The sequence below is a fragment of the Benincasa hispida genome, chromosome 11, assembly GCF_009727055.1.
Source record: "Benincasa hispida cultivar B227 chromosome 11, ASM972705v1, whole genome shotgun sequence".
Classification (NCBI taxonomy): domain Eukaryota; kingdom Viridiplantae; phylum Streptophyta; class Magnoliopsida; order Cucurbitales; family Cucurbitaceae; genus Benincasa; species Benincasa hispida.
In genome coordinates, this window is record NC_052359.1 from 55,128,920 (window position 1) to 55,149,550 (window position 20,631).

At 27.4% G+C, this 20,631-nt stretch overlaps 2 protein-coding genes across 2 annotated transcripts; both read right to left on the bottom strand.

The window, feature by feature from the left end:
- Window positions 1-855: 855 nt before the first annotated feature.
- On the bottom strand, window positions 856-4,773 carry LOC120091667 (protein CENTRORADIALIS-like). Its single transcript, XM_039049769.1, has 4 exons — window positions 4,564-4,773; window positions 3,778-3,839; window positions 1,901-1,941; window positions 856-1,073 (listed from the first exon to the last, which is right to left on the bottom strand). Exons 1-4 carry the CDS (start codon window positions 4,771-4,773, stop codon window positions 856-858), a joined length of 531 nt encoding a protein of 176 aa, XP_038905697.1.
- A 6,086-nt stretch (window positions 4,774-10,859) lies between these two features.
- On the bottom strand, window positions 10,860-18,065 carry LOC120091607 (protein CENTRORADIALIS-like). The gene is made up of 4 exons (XM_039049711.1): window positions 17,856-18,065; window positions 17,070-17,131; window positions 15,559-15,599; window positions 10,860-11,077 (listed from the first exon to the last, which is right to left on the bottom strand). Exons 1-4 carry the CDS (start codon window positions 18,063-18,065, stop codon window positions 10,860-10,862), a joined length of 531 nt encoding a protein of 176 aa, XP_038905639.1.
- Between the last annotated feature and the right edge of the window lie 2,566 nt (window positions 18,066-20,631).

Sequence of the window (20,631 nt, forward strand, 5' to 3'; positions counted from 1 at the left end):
CATCAAATCAAATCTATTTTCTATATTTTATGAGTTAAATACATCATTTTTTGAAAAAAAAAATATACCATATTCATTTTTTTAAAATAAAACTATTTTCCTTAATATTTAAAAATTAATCTATAACAGATATAATTTATCATACTAAACAATTATTTAAAATTTTAAATTACAATTTTTTTTAAAAAAAAAGTTGACTATAAGTTTATTTGAATTATTATATCCAAAATAATATGTTGTTGTATTTATTTACCGAACATTCTAATCTATTTTTTCAAGTTTAAGTTGGAATTTATCAAACACTCTTTTACTTCTTTTCACAGCTGATTTTTCTAAAAACACAACTACCCACAATTATTTTAAAATCTACCATAATTTTAAATTGAGCCTTGGAAAAGAAACATAAACATAAACAAAAACAAAAACAAAAAAGCAGGAAATGAAAAGTATAAAATTAAAACCGTTACCAAGTGGACCTTTTCATATATCTTAATTTGAAAACTAAATACAAACCGTGGTAATGGTAAATCATCTCTGAAACTAAATTCATTAGCACATCCATCTATATGAACATGCAAAATACATTAATAACACACAACTAAAAAACACACCAAAAAGGAAAAGAAAACGACGCGGTTCTCCTCTTTTTTGCATGTCCAAATTATTTCCCCTCATGTAAATATATATTTTTCTAATATACAAATTTGAACCTCTCTCTCCCTTCCTTCTATATCACCATATATAGAAAGTGATTATTATTTTCAAGGAAAAAAAGACTCAGATTATATATTAATTTTTTTCCCTTTTTTCTCCTCTTCTATTTTGGTCCACTCGGATTGTCGTCAAATGGTGGTCTTAGCGCCGTCTGACGGCAGTTTCTCTTTGGGCATTGAAGTAGACGGCAGTGACGGGGAGACCCAGATCGTTGTTGGCAGCAAAGGCTCGGGTGTTGAAATGATCCCTTGAAGATGGTGGATTCACTGATTGTCTTTGTTTCTGCTTGAACAGAACAAAAACAAACCTGTGGATTTCTATGTTTGGTATTGGAATCTCGTAGCTTACTATCTCCCTCCCTGTGTTTCATTCAAAAACCCATTTACAAAATTTATTAGTTTTAATATAGTAACTTAATAGTTAAGATATATTTTTATTGATTGTCAATAAAAAATTATAAGTTTATTCTCTTTCTCATTATAAGAAAAACCTGCTTAATTAAGAAGGAAAGGATGGAAAAGGAGGGAACTCTCGCCCTTTTCTAACTTGTATGTAAAAATTTCAGTTTTCTTTAATATTTAATTGATCTATTAAAAATATTTAGAAAATTAAGAAATAAAATTTCAGTTTCTTTTAATCTTTAATTGGAGTTTTTTTTTAAATCCCCCCCCCCCCCCAAAAAAAAAAAAAAAGAACTCAAGAAGAAAGAGCAATATCATCCTAAGTCAACTTGACACAAATCTTATCTATGTTATTAGCCTAGATGTTTGATCTCAATAATAATAAAAATAAATAAATAAATAAGAATCGAAGGAGGGAGTTTTCTTTTAAAAAAACTTAAAATACTTGAATGTTATCTAAGCTGCACAAGTAATTGTCCAAAAAATTATCATGTAGCAAGTTGTATTTTTTAAAATGATTTTTTTGTTATAATTTTTTTTTATACACGTAAAGGAATGTGGAGCATGAATTTTTTTTTTATACACCTAATAGTTTCTCTTAAAGATGATCTAAACCGAAGCTAAAAAGGTAAGGAAACAGACAATATATGTATATATTTAAAAAGATTTTCTTCTAATCTCCCCTCTAGAATGTTTTTTATCTTTTTATTTTTTACTTTTTTTAGAAGAAAGTTTATTATTATTATTATTTATTTTGAATATATATATTTGGTAGGAAAAGTTACCGAATGTGGTGTCTGTAGTGCCAGGGATATCCGTTATGATCCTACAATAGAGGTTTCACAATTACAACTATTTAGGGCCTATTTGGTAGAGAATTTGAAAACAGAAATTTGAAACAAAGGATTAAATAAAAACAAAGTTGTATTTCATGCTTTTAGATATATGTTTGGTAGCCGAATTTAGAAATTGAATTATAATCTAAACAATTATAAACTAGTTATAGTTACTAAATTTTAGCTGACAATAAATTATTTTTAATTTATTTATGAATATATTTTATGTTAAAAAATTGTATAATTATTATTTTGTAATATAATATCATTTATAGGAAAAATTGAAATTTTGGTCCCTATGGTTTAGAGTATGTTAAGATTTAAGTCTTATTGTTTATAATTATAATTTATCCCCTATGGTTTGATAAAAGCTTCCTAATGAATAGTTCATATGTTAGGAGGTATTGAAGAGGATTTAAAAAACCATATGAACTATTAAACTGTAGGAACTAAATTCTAAATCTTAAAATCATATGTACTAACTTTTAACTTTATCCAAATCATAAGGACGGAACTTGAAACTTAACCTAATTTAATTTAGAATACATTACATAATAAATTTTTTATTTTTTTAAAAAAATTGAATTAGGTTTATAACATGACATTTTATATTTCTAAATGCTTTTATCTTTATCTAATATAATTTTGTATTTAAAATTTTAAAATTCAAATTATGGATACAAAGAAAACATAAAAATATTGCTTTTAGAATTTGTAGTGTTTGCATCACATAATCTCAAAACAATTTTCCAAAATAGAATTGGGTTTTTTGCCAAATATATATTCACTGAACTCAACCAATCTGAAAACATAAACAAAATCTAAATTGCGAAAGTTATCCAATAATTTTCGATTATGTTTTCAGATGCAAAAGTTAAAAAATAATAAGTAAATAAATAAATAAATAAGAAACCAAGAAGGGAGTTTTTTCCCTTCTTCTTTTTCTTTTTTCCTCTGTTACTTGTTTAAAAAGGTGTAAAAAGTTTTATTAATTAAAAAATATTTTTAATTGTTTTGTTCTTATAATTTTTTTTCCAAAAATTTTCATGGACATTGATATTTTTCGATATTTTAACCTATTTTAATAAGTTTGTATTATCTACTTCGAGGTTAAAAGTTAGATTCCAAAAAAAAAAAAATTTAAGAGGAAGATTTCATTGGTTTTTTGACAAGTGGAAAAGACCCTTTATATTAACTTTCCAATTGAAAGTTACATTTGTACTTAAAAAATGCTAATAAGGAGAACATGTTGACAAATATACCCTCAATTAAGATATAGCAAATAAGGAGTACAATCCAGTAATTATGCCTTTAGTGAATGCATAATAAATTATACAAGTAAGTAAATAATTACTATATTGCAGTTAAATAAAGGGGATCTTCCAACTATTAAAATACATGTATTTCTTTTCTCTATAAAAGATCTTTTAATTTTAATAAATGTAAGAAGCAAATATTAGATTATTTTCAAAGTTTTCTTCCAAAAATAAACTAAAAATATAACCAAATGAAACCCAAATCAGACCAAAAAAAAATCTAGGCAAGACGAAAATGAAAGAAAAATTTGCAAAATTAGCCAAAATCCAAAATATTTTCATAATCCAGTAAAGACAAATATTACATCGATTCTCGCATCATTATTCATCAAAATCAAATTTGATTGGACGCTGGAGGTTCAAATTCCCATACTCCATATCGTACTCCAAAAACAAAAAGTCAAATTTAATGGTTGATTTCACATGTACATGCAATTTATGTAATATAACTTCATCACACACATATATAAAGCCTTAAAAAAATCAACTCATATATAAATGTTTAATTACCAGTGTAAATGCTCCCTTAAATAAGGATCACTTGGCCTAGGAACATCTAGGTCTGTCATAATCTGAAAAAATAATAATAATAATAATCAAGTAATGAAAACATTAAGAGATATTTAGATAAAACACATCTCTAATATATTTTTTATAGTTCAAAAGAAGGAACAACGTCACCAATATGAAGAAAATATCGATGTTGTAAGCATAAAACAAATTCACGAGAGAAAAAATATATAGGGGGATTTTCAAAGATAGAAAAATAAGGGAAATTATTTACACAAAGTAACAAAATTTTAATATTCTTTTATAGAGACTGATATAAGTTCATTAGTATCTATCACTAACAGAAATTGATAGAAGTTTATCACTAATAGACGTTGATATACACACTAAACCATGTCTAGTGAAAAAAGTTGTGGTAAATTTAATATTTTTTTTTCTTTGTGAGCTTGAAAACTAGTATAAGTCTAACAAATAATCAAAAAGGAAAATTCTTAAATAGAAAAATCTAAAAAATATTTACATTTTTTTTCTTATTTTTTTAAAAAAATTATTCAACATGCAACACATAAATTTGAATATCTAAACTTTTTTTATTGATATAATTAATATTTATACTTAGATTGATAGACCAAACAACTCAAAATCTTAATTTTTCTTTTCTTCAGCATGCAGAGTGAGAGACTCGAACCTCAAATAAATCATCGATTCATATCCTAATGAGTAAAGAGAGAAGCAATTGGGTCAGTCAAATCTTGAAGAAAAGGGGGAAAAAAGAAAAAACCAAACCAGAGTAAAGAAAGATCTGAAGTCTCCTTCCTGAATTGCAACCCTAGGTTTAGCAACAACAATAGAAGGAAAGAACTCATGGCCATTGAAAACTTGCTTATTATTACTATAAAAAACACACATCTTCATGCTTTGAGTGAAGGAATCAAGAACATCTCCTATCACACTCCCAACAAAAAGAGGCTCTGATGACATTATTGATCTTGCCATTTCTTAATTTTTCAAACACAACTCACAAAATTAAAGGAAAAAAAAAAGCTTTTGGATTTAGAAAAACACTGTTTTTCAGATCTAATTAGGGTTTTTTTTTTTTCCTTTTCTTTTTCTCTTTTTGCTTTAGTAAGCTCAAGCTTTGGTGTTGGTATTTATACTGTTTTTGAAAGGCTCATTTAATAGCTATAGATGTTGCCTGGTGTTTCTTGGCAATAAAGTGAAGGTTTCTAGAGGCACTACTTAAAAAGTAATTAGGGACTAAATTGGAAAAATTCTTCTTAAAGAAATTAGAAATAAAAATGTCGAAGGACTTGTATGGATTGGCAAGAGAAAAAACTATTTTTTAAAAAATTCAATTTTATTTTATCTCTTTTGATAAAAACGGTTTAAAATGCACTTTGAAATTGCTTTAAAACCTACTTCGAATGGTTGTCAAACACTTCAATTTTTTCTAAAATGATTTATTTTCAAAATTAAACACTTGAAAAGTTAAACTAAATATACTCTAAATTAATGATTAAAGTGTTCTCAGTATAGATTCTTGACTGTGTTCTCAGATTAACAAAATTGTTATTTTGTAAAAAAAAATCTCAATAAATAAAAAGTACTTTAAAATATTGCCTTATTATAAACATTATTATTGTCGAATAAAAGTTAGTGAGGTTGATATGAATACAGTTCAACTAGTATGAATTTGTACTATCAATCTCGAGTAGTCAAAAATCTTCTAAAGAAAAAAAAATCATATTTGTAATTAATAGAATCATTTGAAAAAAAATACTTAAACTAGAAAGGTATTTTGGACACACCTCTTTAAGATGTACTTTAAACTTAGAAGGTATTTTGAACACATCTCTTTAAGATGTACTTTAATCACACTTGGGTTTGAATTTTTTTAAAAATTAGATCCAAATTTTTCTTCCCTTTTTGGTTATTGTATGGGTCATCTTAAGGTCCGTTTGTATTGGCTAGGGGAAATTTTTTTTTTTCAAAAAAACCATTTTTATATAAACACTTTAGATAAAAACGTATTAAAATACACTTGAAAAACTGTTTTGGGTGGTTGTCAAATACTTCAATTTCTTTTAAAATAACGTATTTTTTAAATTAAACACTTGAAAATGTATTCCAAACACACCCTTAGCTATCTTAAAAAACACTTTTGAAATCGTGATCAATTTTTCTGAAAACAATCATAGGTTATTTTTTTTAAAATAATATATTAGGATGGGGATCAAACCTCTAATCTTGAGTATGAGTTGAACTATGCTCATTTATAACTATAGATGATTATTTTTGTACTTTCACAAAATCTCTCACGATATATTTTTGAATTAATATACTTTTTAGGTCATAAAATGCACTCTTAAAATTATTTTCCCTCTTAAAAAAGTTCATGAAAATGAGAAGGCACTACATTCAATGCACAAAGAAAAAAGTCAAAAGAAAACAATAGAAAACATAGGTCATTTTAGAAAAATGTTAGGGTCATTTTCCAAGAGAACTTTGGTTATAAACTGAGCATTAAGTTCCTTTTAATAGGTCGGAAATCCTCGTAATCTCTCGAACTTGTTGAGAACTTCTTCAATTTCGTCCATCAAATGGTAATAATACTTCCTCTAAGTGTAGGAAATTTTTTGGCAAAACAGTTCTCTTCTTCGCAAGGCTTATTTATACTTGGGCTTGCATGTAGGCTTATCTTAATTAAACGCTGCTTGGCATGTTAATCCTCAATCCAACGTTTCTAAGGCTGTACCATAGCCCATTTATTAATTAATTAAGCTTAACTCTCCAGCTTAACTCCGTTGCATGGGCTTGCGGCCACTTAAGTCTTCTCCTAGTCATCACATACTCCTACTCAGCGTCGCACCCTCTGGATGTCACCTTCAACGCATTGGTCCACAACCACCCCATTTGTCAATTCAGCCCTTACCATTTGCATATGAGATTGGTCGCATACTTCCCCTATACCAACCTCGACTTTTCCTCTTCATTCAAGAGTCATATTACTTCCTCCATGGCCTTCCACATACCACATAGCTATACTTTTCCATAATGTCCCCTTCTTGGACATCTGGTCGCATAATTCAACAAAACTAGCTGCATAGCGTGTCATAGCTCCAAACGCATAAAATCCTCTACTTTCCTCTAAGTGTTAACTTCTCTCTACTTCACTTGAGAGCTTGAAATTCCACACTTAGCACATTTTCCTGTCCTCTAAGTACTCCAGAGTATAGCTTCCGAACACTTAGAACATTTTCCCTCATTCAATCATACGTACACATACATTGAGCTTCCCACACGCTTCAAATAATACAAACATTATAAGCACATACTTCCAAGAGCTTAATTACATAATTAAAAAGACTTAAACATAATTAGTTAGTAAAACAAGTTTAGAGGTTTACAAATTATGCCTTTAATGAATGCACAATAAATTTTACAAGGTAAGTAAATAAATACTCTATTGCAGTTATGAGAAATGGAGGGGATCTTCCAACTACTAAAATACTTGTATTTCTTTTCTCTATAGAAGAAGATCTTTTAATTTTAAGACACGCAAGAGGCAAATCTTAGATTATTTTCAAATTTTTCTACCAAAAATTAACTAAAAAAAATTACTAAATGAGACCCAAATCAGACAAAAAATTTTTTAAGCAAAATGAAAATGAAAGAAAATTCTTTTATATTTAGCCAAAATCCAAAATAATTTCATAATCCAATAACAATGAGTATTATATCGATTTTCGCATTATTATTAAACAAAATTAAATTTGATTGGATATTGGAGGTTCAAACTAAAATACTCCATGTTGTACTCTAATAAAAAGGTCAAATTTAATTTGGTTGTTTTCACATACACATGCAATATATGTAATATAATTCATCACAGGCATACATATAGCCTTAAAAAAATCAACTCATATGTAAATGTTTAATTACCATTGTAAATGCTCCCTTAAATAAGGATCACATAGACCAGGCATTGGGATTGATGCCTTAAATCTCGCGAGTCCCGTAGTTTGGAATTGTAATGTACAAACAATTTATTTATTTAATAAAATATGAGGTATTTTATTTGACATTTAGTAGCATTAACCCATCAAATCAATAAATTAACATCAAAGGTTATCTTCTGTAGCTTAAACATGTATGTAGAAATATACAGGTGGATCATGTTTAAGTGATAACTTAAATGGTCTGTAGTAGATGGATAAGGTTAGATACCTTATACTGGTGACACTACGAATGTGCCCCTCTTTGTAGATGTTACAATTGTTTAAAAGTTCTACAAATAATCTGATCTTGATGATCATTCATGTAGAGACATGTGAGAGGCAATGTTCTATACAAAATGGTTTGTATAAAATCGGACCACGAAATGAATAGTCTCATTATATAAAGTCGTTAATAATAGAGACTTATATTTCACTAGGATGACCACAGGTGACATGACCTAAATCTTGAGTGAGTTGTGAATTCCTACCTATGAAGGCAATCCTTTGATTTGCATGGGTGAGAGTGGACAGATTGCTGACTCAATATGCTTACTATTTTGATGATTCATTTGATGAGGGAGCTGGAAACACAGCTACATAAGACGAAATTTACTCCTTCCCTATTGTCAGGGTAAGTAGATAAATTACTCCCTTGAGGGCTGATTATCTGGCTTGAACAATGTGGTGCACACCCTCTTGGCCCGAGAGGGGTTTGGTCATAGTCGGACTATGACTTATTGTTCATTAAAGGAATCAATAGTACTTAAGGAGTTAGATGTAACTATAGGGGAAAAATAGTAATTTTGGTCCAATTGTACTTACGAGCAATTTGTGAAGGGTCATCACGCTATTGACTGGTTATATCCAATGGACACGAAAATATATCTGTGATGCAAAGAGTGCAGTTGTCGGTCTTTAATGGAGTAACCTGCAGTTAATGAATGTTGAGTAATTTAATTTAAGGAGTTTAATTAATTATTCAAGTGCCATTGGAGCTTCAATCTACAGGTCAATAAGGTCCCCTCAGTAGCTCAACTAGGATAATTGAGAATCAATTTAATTTTGAATCAATTTGAATTGCTCAAAATTAATTGAGAGAATTAATTATATATGATATAATTAATATAATGTATTTGATACATTATTATATAAAGTTTATTTGAGATGAAATAAATATTTGAATATGATTGAAATATTGATTATATGGATTAGATTCATATAATCAAATTTAATATAAATTTGATTTATATTAATACTATAAATTATTGAGAGAAAATACAAACTATAAATTATATTATATTTGATAGAATATAAAGTATAGATTATGTGTTATATTTGATATAACATGTAGTTATATAATAAATTAGTTATTATAGTATTATTTAAATTAAAATTTAATTTTAATTTAAAATTAAAGGGGGAGTTTAACTTCCCTCCCCTATTTCTCTCTAAAATAACGTGTGGTTATGGGAAGTTAACAGAGATCAAATTTTTCCATCTTCTTCCCTTTGCTTCTTATATAGAGAATTTAGTGATTTTTTTCCAGTAGCACACAAAAGATCTCCCCCTAGAAACATTTTCTCATCTCTATCTTCTCCTTCACTCCCGAAATTAAATACCACAGAGCCCACATAACTCTTGTAATTCTCAAGCCCTTAGGAGAATACCAAGGTTCCTTATGATGGTGTCTAGCCTTTTTGGTTTTGGGTTGCTACTTTTGTTTATGATTAAAAGGAGAATTTGTGACCAATCAAGAGAAATTCATGAAGATTCATTTGGCTTTAAGGGTAAGTGTGATTAAACACGAATTCCTTCTATATTGTATCTGAAGCATGTTGTAAATTTTGTTAAAATGCATAATGTAGTTCTTTGAAATTTTAGTTCTCTTTGAGTTTAAAATTGGGACACGATTAGCGCTTCTGCATCAAATCTCACAGTCCTTCAATTGGTATCAGAGCGGCGTTCTTAGTCCCAAATTTAATTTTTTCCATAATCAAAATTCAGTTGATGATGGGATTTGCATTACTCTACGATGTTCATGTTGATGAATGATTATTGGTTTTGCAATTATGGATGTTTTCAATATTGATCTTTAGAATTTACTGTTTTAATTTACAAATTTGGTTTGTAAGGGCCCGTTGTTTTGGGCATTAATTTACAATCGAGTTTGGAAATTAATTGTGTGTGTCGTTCGTGAGTTTTTGGCGATTTTCTGAAGAAAACGAGGCCCAAATAGGAGCAAAATTGATGGAGTTCATGACTGTATAGTAGGCAACTGTATAACAACATTACAACATTGTGCTCTAGCATTGTAACGTTGCAAAGAGGCGGACAGAAGGATTTTTCCGCAGTGTTGCAATGCTAGGTCACAACATTGCAACGCTCCGAGATGAAAAAATTGATGCGGTTCGGTTCGTGGTTCTATCGGTTTGCGTGCGGTTCACTTGGTTCAAGTGGTTCACAGGTTCGAGTTTTTGGTTTGGTTCATCAATTTTTTGTTGTAATAGTTAGTTTTTAATTTATTAAATTAATATAAATGTTATATTAATTTAATTAGTTGTTTAAGAGTCCAATCCCGATCCATTTATTGTTCTTTAAATTATGCATTTGATATATGGTTTATTTTTATTTAATATATGTCATAATGTATACCATATAGAAAGTTCTACCATAGGTTATGCATTTAATCATGCATCGTGAATATTATAAATGTTATAATATAGTTGCATGATTTAATTTTATAGCATGTTCATGCATCATATAATATAAATGTTATAATATATGTTTGGAGCATTAATGACATTATCACACATCATTATACTATAATTGTTATAATATATAGTTAGAATGTACAGATGAATGTCATTATGAATTTCACAACTTTAGTATATAAATGTTATGTATGTTAAGCATGTCATCATGAAGCATGTCAATCCGCCCTCTCTCTCCCTTCCTCTATATCACCATATATAGAAAGTGATTATTATTTTCAAGGGAAAAGAAAGACTCAGATTGTATATTAATTTTTTTCCCTTTTTCTCCTCTTCTATTTTGGTTCACTCGGACTGTCGCCAAACGGTGGTTTTAGCGCCGTCTGGTGGCAGTTTCTCTTTGGGCATTGAAGTAGATGGCCGTGACGGGGAGACCCAGATCGTTGTCGGCGGCAAAGGCTCGGGTGTTGAAATAATCCCTTGAAGAGGATGGATTCACTGACTGTCTTCGTTTCTGCTTGAATAGAACAAAAACAAACCTGTGGATTCCTATGTTTGGCGTTGGAATCTCGTAGCTTACTATCTCCCTCCGTGTGTTTCATTCAAAATCCCATTTACAAAATTTATTGGTTTTAATATAGTAGCTTAATAGTTAAGATATATTTATATTGATTGTCAATAAACAGTTTTAAGTTTATTCTCTTTCTCATAATAAGAAAAATCTGCTTAATTAAGAAGGAAAATGATAGAAAAGAATGGAGCTCTCACCCTTTTCTAACTTGTATGTAAAAATTCAGTTTTTTTAATCTTTAATTCATCTATTAAAAATATTTAGAAAACTAGGAAATAAAATTTTGTCAATACCTATAGAAAAGGAAAATTCCTCTCATCTCTATCTTCTCCCTCGCTCCCAAAAATAAATATCACCGAGCCTATTAAACTCTTGTGATTCTCAAGCCCTTAGGAGAATACAAAGATTTCTATTGTGGTGGTGTCTACCTTTTTTGGTTTCAGGTTGCTATTTCTATTTGTGATCAAAATGAGAATCCGTGACCAATCAAGACAAATTCATGAAGATTCATTTGGCTTCAAAGATAAGTGTAATTAACCTTGAGTTCCTTCTATATTGTATCTAAAGCATGTTGTAAATTTTGTAAAAGGACATAATGTAGTTCTCTGAAATTTTAATTCTCTATAAATTTAAAATTGGGACACGATCTGCGCTTCCGTATCGGAGCTCTCAATCTTTCACGAGGAACATTTGGGTCAGTCATAATCTAGAATAAAAAATAAAGAAGAAATTAAATGAAATAATGAAAACATTTAGAGATATTTAAATAAAACACATCTCTAGATATATACATTTCGTTGTTCAAAAGAAGAAATAACATCACAAATATAAAGATGAGAATTCGAACCTACAATTTCTTATGAATATATTGATGTCATAAGCACTAAAGAAATTGACAAGAGATGAAATATATATATATATAGGAGAAGTTTTTCTTGCGAATCTTTTGAGTCTCTGCCAGAGAAAAACAAGATAATTTGTACTCTGTGAAATAAAATAAATAGTTCTTCGCTTTTCCAACAAAATTCAAGTAAGTTAATAGTATTTTAATATTTCCAATAACTACTTTATTTACATCAAATTTTCTTTACCAAATTTTATAATTTCAACAACTATTTTAGTTCTTTAATTATATTTCGATTTGCCAAAAGTTTTCATCATCATTTCAAACACATCTATTATATTAAACTATTGTCTCATCAATACGAATATATTCGTCATTCTTCATAATTTTACATTCCATACAATCCTCATATCTCTCAAAATATTCTTCACAATTTTCCATTCCATAACAATCATCAATTCAGTTTTCTCTTTGCCACGTGTCAAGCATGCATGCTTCCACAAACTCCATCTACTTCATGCTAATTACACATCACGTATCCAATTCTTCATGCTTCATGCAAAATGGTATTAGAGCATGAATATTATATATATATATATATATAATGATAAATTATTCCTTTTTTTCTTTGTGAACTTAAAAAACTAATAAAGGTCTAACAAATAATTTAAAATAAAACTATTTAAGAAGAAAATGACAATATTCAATCACATACATCTTATTAAGGGAAAAAAGCCATATGACAATTTGTTTCTTATTCTTTTTTAAAAAATTGTTCAACATGCAAGACAGAAATTTGAATATCTAAACCTTTTTTTAAATGATATAATTGATGCTTATACTTACATTGATAAATCAAAAAACTCAAAATCTTAATATTTCTTCTCTTCCACATGCAGAGCGAGAGACTCGAATCTCAAATAAATCATTTATCCTATCCGTAACGAGTAAACGGAGAAGCAATTTGGTCAATCATAATCTTGAAGAAAAGGGGGGAAAAAGAAAAAACCAAACCAGAGTGAAGAAAGATCTCAAGTTGCCTCCATGGATTGCAACCCAAGGAAATCGGTGTCTAATTTTTGCAACGTATTTTCAATAAATTTTTAGGCCTTTTTGGATTGACTAGAGAAAAAAATTTTAATCTAAAAAGTTCATTTTTTATTTAAACACTTTTGATAAGAACTAATTAAAATACACTTCAAAATCTGTTTTGATTGGTTGCCTAACACTTTAAATTTTTTCAAAATGATTTATTTTTAAAATTAAACAATTGAAAGGTTAAACCAAACACACCCTTGAATTTTCTTTTGAAATTTATTATAAATATAAAATATCAATTTTCAATGTTTAACTTCAAAATATTGTTTTCATGTAAAATTTTTACATTTTTAATTAAAAATTTCAGAAAACAAAAACACAAGTAATGGTTCCTTATCCTATTTTTTTTCCCAATAAAATACCGTTACCAAATGCAATTTTTCAACTTCACTAAGGTTACATTTAACGTTAGCCGTGTCAAAAAACCATTTGAAAAAAAATCTCAACCATTTGCTAAAAACTGATCTACCGTTAAAAAACACTTTTTAAAACGCGTTAATTTTATGTTGACTTTAAAAGCAGTATCCTTCTAACTTTTAGATTTTCCTAAAATTAGTTAGAATTTGTAATTAATATTTAGTTTTCAATTTTATACTATAAAAAGAACATTTATTTTACGTATTTATCTATTTCTCACCCAATCAAATCTATTTTCTATATTTTATGAGTTAAATACATCATTTTTTGAAAAAAAGTATACCATATTCATTTTTTAAAATAAAGCTATTTTTCTTAATATTTAAAAATTAATCTATAACATATATAATTTATCATACTAAACAATTATTTAAAATTTTAAATTACAATAAAATTGATTATAAGACTATTTTAATTATTATATCTAAAATAATATGTTGTTGTATTTATTTACGGAACACTCTAACCTATTTTTTCAAGTTTAAGCTGGAATTTATCAAACATTTTTTTACTTTTTTTCATAGCTGATTTTTCTAAAAGCACAACTACCAACAATTATTTTAAAATCTACCATAATCAAGAAATGAAAAAAAAATGGAAATTCATTAGCACATCCAACAGGAAAAAAAAAAACAAAAACAAAAAAATAAGAAATGAAAAATATAAAAATAAAACCGTTACGAAGTGGACGTTTTCATATATCTTAATTTGAAAACTAAACACAAACTGTGGTAATGGTAAATCATCTCTGAAACTAAATTCATTAGCACATCCATCTATATGAACATGCAAAATACACTAATAACACACAACTAAAATACACCAAAAAGGAAAAGAAAACGACGTCGTTCTCCTCCTTTTGCATGTCCAAATTATTTTCCCTCATGCAAATATACATTTTTCAAATATACAAATCTGAATCTCTCTCTCCCTTCCTTCTATATCACCATATATAGAAAGTGATTATTATTTTCAAGGGAAAAGAAAGACTCAGATTGTATATTGATTTTTTTCCCTTTTTCTCCTCTTCTATTTTGGTCCACTCGGACTGTCGCCAAACGGCGGTTTTAACACCGTCTGGCAGCAATTTCTCTTTGGACATTGAAGTAGATGGCAACGATGGGGAGACCCAGATTGTTGTGGGCAGCAAAGGCTCGAGTGTTGAAATGATCCCTTGAAGAAGGTGGATTCACTGATTGTCTTAGTTTCTGCTTGCATAGAATAAAAACAAACCTGTGGATTTCTATGTTTGGCGGTTGAATCTCGTAGCTTACTATCTCCCTCCATGTGTTTCATTCAAAATCCCATTTACAAAATTTATTAGTTTTAATATTGTAGCTTAACAGTTAAGATATATTTATATTGATCGTCAATAAAAAGTTATAAGTTTATTCTCTTTCTCATTTTAAGAAAAATCTGCTTAATTAAGAAGGAAAAGGATGGAAAAGGATAGAGCTCTCACCATTTTCTAACTTGTATGTAAAAATTTCAGTTTCTTTTAATCTTTAATTTATCTATTAAAATTTTAAAATCATTAGAAAACTAGGAAATAAAAGTTTGTCAATACCTATATAATGTTTTGCTCCTAAAAGTTTAGAATTTAGCAAATTGGAGATTTAAAAAAAAAAAAAAAAAAAATCTTACATTTTCCCCCCACAAAACTCAAGAAGAAAGGGCAATATCACCATAAATTAACTTGACACAAATCTTATGTTATTAACCTAGATCTTTGATCTCAATAGTAATAAAAAATAAATAAATAAGAAACCAAGGAGGGAGTTTTCTTTAAATTATTTATATAGAAAATATTTGAGGGTTATCTAAGCTGCAAAAGCAATTGTCCAAAAAATTGTCAGGTAGCAAGTCGTCTTTTTAAAAATGATTCTTTATAATTTTTTTTATACACGTAAAGGAATGTAGAGCATGAAATTAGGCTGTACCTAATAGTTTCTCGTAAAGATGGTCTAAACTGAAGCTAAAAAGGAAAGGAAATAGACAATATATGTATATATTTAAAAAGTTTTTCTTCTAATCTCCCCCTTTAGAAAGTTTTTTATTTTTTCAATTTTTTACTTTGTTTAGAAGAAAGTTTATTGTTATTATTATTTATTTTGAATATATATATTTGGTAGGAAAAGTTATTGAATGCAGTGTTTGTAGTGCCAGGGATATTCGTTACGATCCTACAATAGAGGTTTGATAGTTAAAACTATTTAGGACCTATTTGGTAGAGAATTTGAAAATAGAAATTTGAAACAAGGGATTAAATAAAAATAAAATTATATTTCATGTTTTTAGATATGTATTTGGTAGCAGAATTTAGAAATTGAATTATGATCAAAACAATTGTAAACTAGTTATAGTTACTAAATTTTAGTTGACAATAAATTATTATTAATTTATTTATGGATATATTTTATATTAAAAAAAATTGTATAATTATTATTTTGTAATATAATATAATTTATAAGAAAAATTGAAATTTTGGTCCCTGGTAAGTTAAAATTTAAGTTATTGTTTATAATTATAATTTACCCCTATGGTTTGATAAAAGCTTCCTAATGAATAGTTCATATGGTAGGAGCTATTTAAGAGGATTCAACCAATCTGAAAATATAAAATAGAATCTAAATTGCGAAAGTTATCCTTAGTAACTTTTGATTATGTTTTCATATGCAAAAGTTAAAAAATAATAAGTAAATAAATAAATAAATAAGAAAGAGTTTTTTCCCTTCTTTTTCTTTTTTCCTCTATTTCTTGTTTAACAAGGTGTAAAAAGTTTTATTAATTAAAAAATATATTTTTTAATTGTTTTGTTCTTATAATTTTTTCAGAAATATTCATGAACATCGATATTTTTTGATATTTTAATCTATTTTAATCAATTTTACTATCTACTTCGAAATTAAAAGTTTGATTCCTTTATCTAAATATTGTCAAAAGAAAAAATCAATTTTAATAAGAGGAAGATTTCATTGATTCTTTGACAAGTGGACAAGACACTTATATTAACACTCCTTAAAATTGAAAGTTACATTTGTTTAACTTAAAAAATGCTAAGAAGGAGAACATGTTGCCAAATATACCCTCAATTAAGATATAGCAAATAAGGAGTACAATCCAGTAATTATGCCTTTAGTGAATGCATAATAAATTATACAAGTAAGTAAATAATTACTATATTGCAGTTAAATAAAGGGGATCTTCCCACTATTAAAATACATGTATTTCTTTTCTCTATAAAAGAAGATTTTTTAATTTTAATAAATGTAAGAAGCAAATATTAGATTATTTTCAAAGTTTTCTTCCAAAAATAAACTAAAAATATAACCAAATGAAACCCAAATCAGACCAAAAAAAAATCTAGGCAAGACGAAAATGAAAGAAAAATTTGCAAAATTAGCCAAAATCCAAAATATTTTCATAATCCAGTAAAGACAAATATTACATCGATTCTCGCATCATTATTCATCAAAATCAAATTTGATTGGACGCTGGAGGTTCAAATTCCCATACTCCATATCGTACTCCAAAAACAAAAAGTCAAATTTAATGGTTGATTTCACATGTACATGCAATTTATGTAATATAACTTCATCACACACATATATAAAGCCTTAAAAAAATCAACTCATATATAAATGTTTAATTACCAGTGTAAATGCTCCCTTAAATAAGGATCACTTGGCCTAGGAACATCTAGGTCTGTCATAATCTGAAAAAATAATAATAATAATAATCAAGTAATGAAAACATTAAGAGATATTTAGATAAAACACATCTCTAATATATTTTTTATAGTTCAAAAGAAGGAACAACGTCACCAATATGAAGAAAATATCGATGTTGTAAGCATAAAACAAATTCACGAGAGAAAAAATATATAGGGGGATTTTCAAAGATAGAAAAATAAGGGAAATTATTTACACAAAGTAACAAAATTTTAATATTCTTTTATAGAGACTGATATAAGTTCATTAGTATCTATCACTAACAGAAATTGATAGAAGTTTATCACTAATAGACGTTGATATACACACTAAACCATGTCTAGTGAAAAAAGTTGTGGTAAATTTAATATTTTTTTTTCTTTGTGAGCTTGAAAACTAGTATAAGTCTAACAAATAATCAAAAAGGAAAATTCTTAAATAGAAAAATCTAAAAAATATTTACATTTTTTTTCTTATTTTTTTAAAAAAATTATTCAACATGCAACACATAAATTTGAATATCTAAACTTTTTTTATTGATATAATTAATATTTATACTTAGATTGATAGACCAAACAACTCAAAATCTTAATTTTTCTTTTCTTCAGCATGCAGAGTGAGAGACTCGAACCTCAAATAAATCATCGATTCATATCCTAATGAGTAAAGAGAGAAGCAATTGGGTCAGTCAAATCTTGAAGAAAAGGGGGAAAAAAGAAAAAACCAAACCAGAGTAAAGAAAGATCTGAAGTCTCCTTCCTGAATTGCAACCCTAGGTTTAGCAACAACAATAGAAGGAAAGAACTCATGGCCATTGAAAACTTGCTTATTATTACTATAAAAAACACACATCTTCATGCTTTGAGTGAAGGAATCAAGAACATCTCCTATCACACTCCCAACAAAAAGAGGCTCTGATGACATTATTGATCTTGCCATTTCTTAATTTTTCAAACACAACTCACAAAATTAAAGGAAAAAAAAAAGCTTTTGGATTTAGAAAAACACTGTTTTTCAGATCTAATTAGGGTTTTTTTTTTTTCCTTTTCTTTTTCTCTTTTTGCTTTAGTAAGCTCAAGCTTTGGTGTTGGTATTTATACTGTTTTTGAAAGGCTCATTTAATAGCTATAGATGTTGCCTGGTGTTTCTTGGCAATAAAGTGAAGGTTTCTAGAGGCACTACTTAAAAAGTAATTAGGGACTAAATTGGAAAAATACTTCTTAAAGAAATTAGAAATAAAAATGTCGAAGGACTTGTATGGATTGGCAAGAGAAAAAACTATTTTTTAAAAAATTCAATTTTATTTTATCTCTTTTGATAAAAACGGTTTAAAATGCACTTTGAAATTGCTTTAAAACCTATTTCGAATGGTTGTCAAACACTTCAATTTTTTCTAAAATGATTTATTTTCAAAATTAAACACTTGAAAAGTTAAACTAAATATACTCTAAATTAATGATTAAAGTGTTTTCATTATAGATTCTTGACTATGTTCTCACATTAACAAAATTTTTATTTTTGTAAAAAAAAAAATCTCAATGAATAAAAAGTACTTTAAAATATTGCTTTATTATAAACATTATTATTATCGAATAAAAGCTAGTGAGGTTGATACAAATATAGTTCAACTGGCATGAATTTTTACTATCAATCTCGAGTAGTCAAAAATCGTCTAAAGAAAAAAAAAATCATATTTGTAACTAATAGAATCATTTGGAAAAAAAAATACTTAAACTAGGAAGGTATTTTGGACACACCTCTTTAAGATGTACTTTAAACTTAGAAGGTATTTTGAACACATCTCTTTAAGATGTACTTTAATCACACTTGGGTTTGAATTTTTTTAAAAAATTAGATCCAAATTATTTCTTCCCTTTTGGTTATTGTATGGGTCATCTTAAGGTCCATTTGTATTGGCTTGGGGAATTTTTTTTTCAAAAAAATCATTTTTATATAAACACTTTTGATAAAAATTTATTAAAAAATACTTGAAAAACTATTTTGAGTGGTTGTCAAATACTCCAATTTCTTTTAAAATGATATATTTTTTAAATTAAACCCTTGAAAATGTATTCCAAATACAACTTTACCTACCTTGAAAAACACTTTTAAAATCGTGATCTATTTTTTTAAAAACAATCATGGATTATTTTTTAAAATAATATATTAGGATGGGGATCAAACCTCTAATCTTGAATATGAGTTGAATTATGCTCATTTATAATTATAGATGATTATTTTTCTACTTTCACGAAATCTCTCATGATATATTTTTGAATTAATATACTTTTTAGGTCATAAAATGCACTGTTAAAATTACTTTCCCTGTTAAAAAAGTTCATGAAAATGAGAAGGTACTACATTCAATGCACAAAGAAAAAAGTCAAAAGAAAACATAGGTCATTTTAGAAAAATGTTGGGGTCATTTTCCAAAAGAACTTTGGTTATAAATTGAAGATCATTGGTAAAGATTTAGCCATGTTTTTAATGAGAGAAATGAAGTTAAATTTGTATGAGACGTTGTAGATGATGCTAAAAGATCTGATTATCGACTTCGGATAAATTGTAGAGAGAAAATGGGAGAGACTTGCAAATATAGGACCAAAAGTATTTCTAAATATATAGCACAATGCAAAAGAATTTGTAAATACAACAAAATTTAGATTTTGTTTTCGAAGTCTATCGATGATAGATAATATCGCTAGTAGGGGTCTATCAATGATAGATTATATCATTGAGATTTTTCTTTATTTGTAATTATTTAAAAGTGTTACTATATACTTAATTATTATTTCTAAAAGTGCAACTAAATATAATTATTTTATATTTTAAATTATATCTAATATAAATTTTTTATTTTAACAAAATATAGAGGTAATGATATAAACTATTGATCTTTTGGTCGATGATATATACCTTAATCGGGGAAGTTATGCTGACACTGTCAAGTTCTCTATTTAACACAATGTCTTTCAATATCATGAGTTATTGTACTCGATAAGTGGGTTAAGAATGTTCACATAAAAGCACAAAATAAGGCTTTTTTTTTTAATTTAAAAAAATTAAATATATAAAATATGAAAGCGGGGGACATCACACCTACCAATTGAAAGGAATGAAACTTAATAAAATAGTGGCAATGACTTATAATTTTATTTTAGTACAAGACCCACATATATTAATATTCATTATCTATTACTTGATTAAAATTAGCAACCAATAAAATGAAAAAAAAAAAAACATATGTATTCTGATTCCTTCATTTCCATTTCTTGTCAAGAAAGTACAAATATTACAAACTCAAAGTAAAATATTAGAATATTGCAACTAACAAGAACAATGTCTCGACAAATGACAAACTACGGTTAGTATACTAATAATTTAATCGATCTATTTTAATTTTTAGGTCAATAATAACCCATTTTATGCTAAAAAGATATTAAAAGTTGAATAGATAAATTTTTTTAATAAGAATAAAAACTTAAATTGAAATAGTGATAAAATT

Excerpts from the sequence above, each read along its gene's own strand:
- LOC120091667 (XM_039049769.1), bottom strand. The coding sequence starts at position 4,773 with ATGGCAAGATCAATAATGTCATCAGAGCCTCTTTTTGTTGGGAGTGTG. Across the intron at positions 1,942-3,777 it reads TTAAGGGAGCATTTACACTG|GATCATAACGGATATCCCTG; the intron begins GTAATTAAACAT and ends CCTCTATTGTAG. Across the intron at positions 1,074-1,900 it reads CACTACAGACACCACATTCG|GGAGGGAGATAGTAAGCTAC; the intron begins GTAACTTTTCCT and ends AATGAAACACAG.
- LOC120091607 (XM_039049711.1), bottom strand. The coding sequence starts at position 18,065 with ATGGCAAGATCAATAATGTCATCAGAGCCTCTTTTTGTTGGGAGTGTG. Across the intron at positions 17,132-17,855 it reads TCAGATCTTTCTTTACTCTG|ATTATGACAGACCTAGATGT; the intron begins GTTTGGTTTTTT and ends TTATTTTTTCAG. Across the intron at positions 11,078-15,558 it reads CACTACAAACACTGCATTCA|GGAGGGAGATAGTAAGCTAC; the intron begins ATAACTTTTCCT and ends AATGAAACACAC.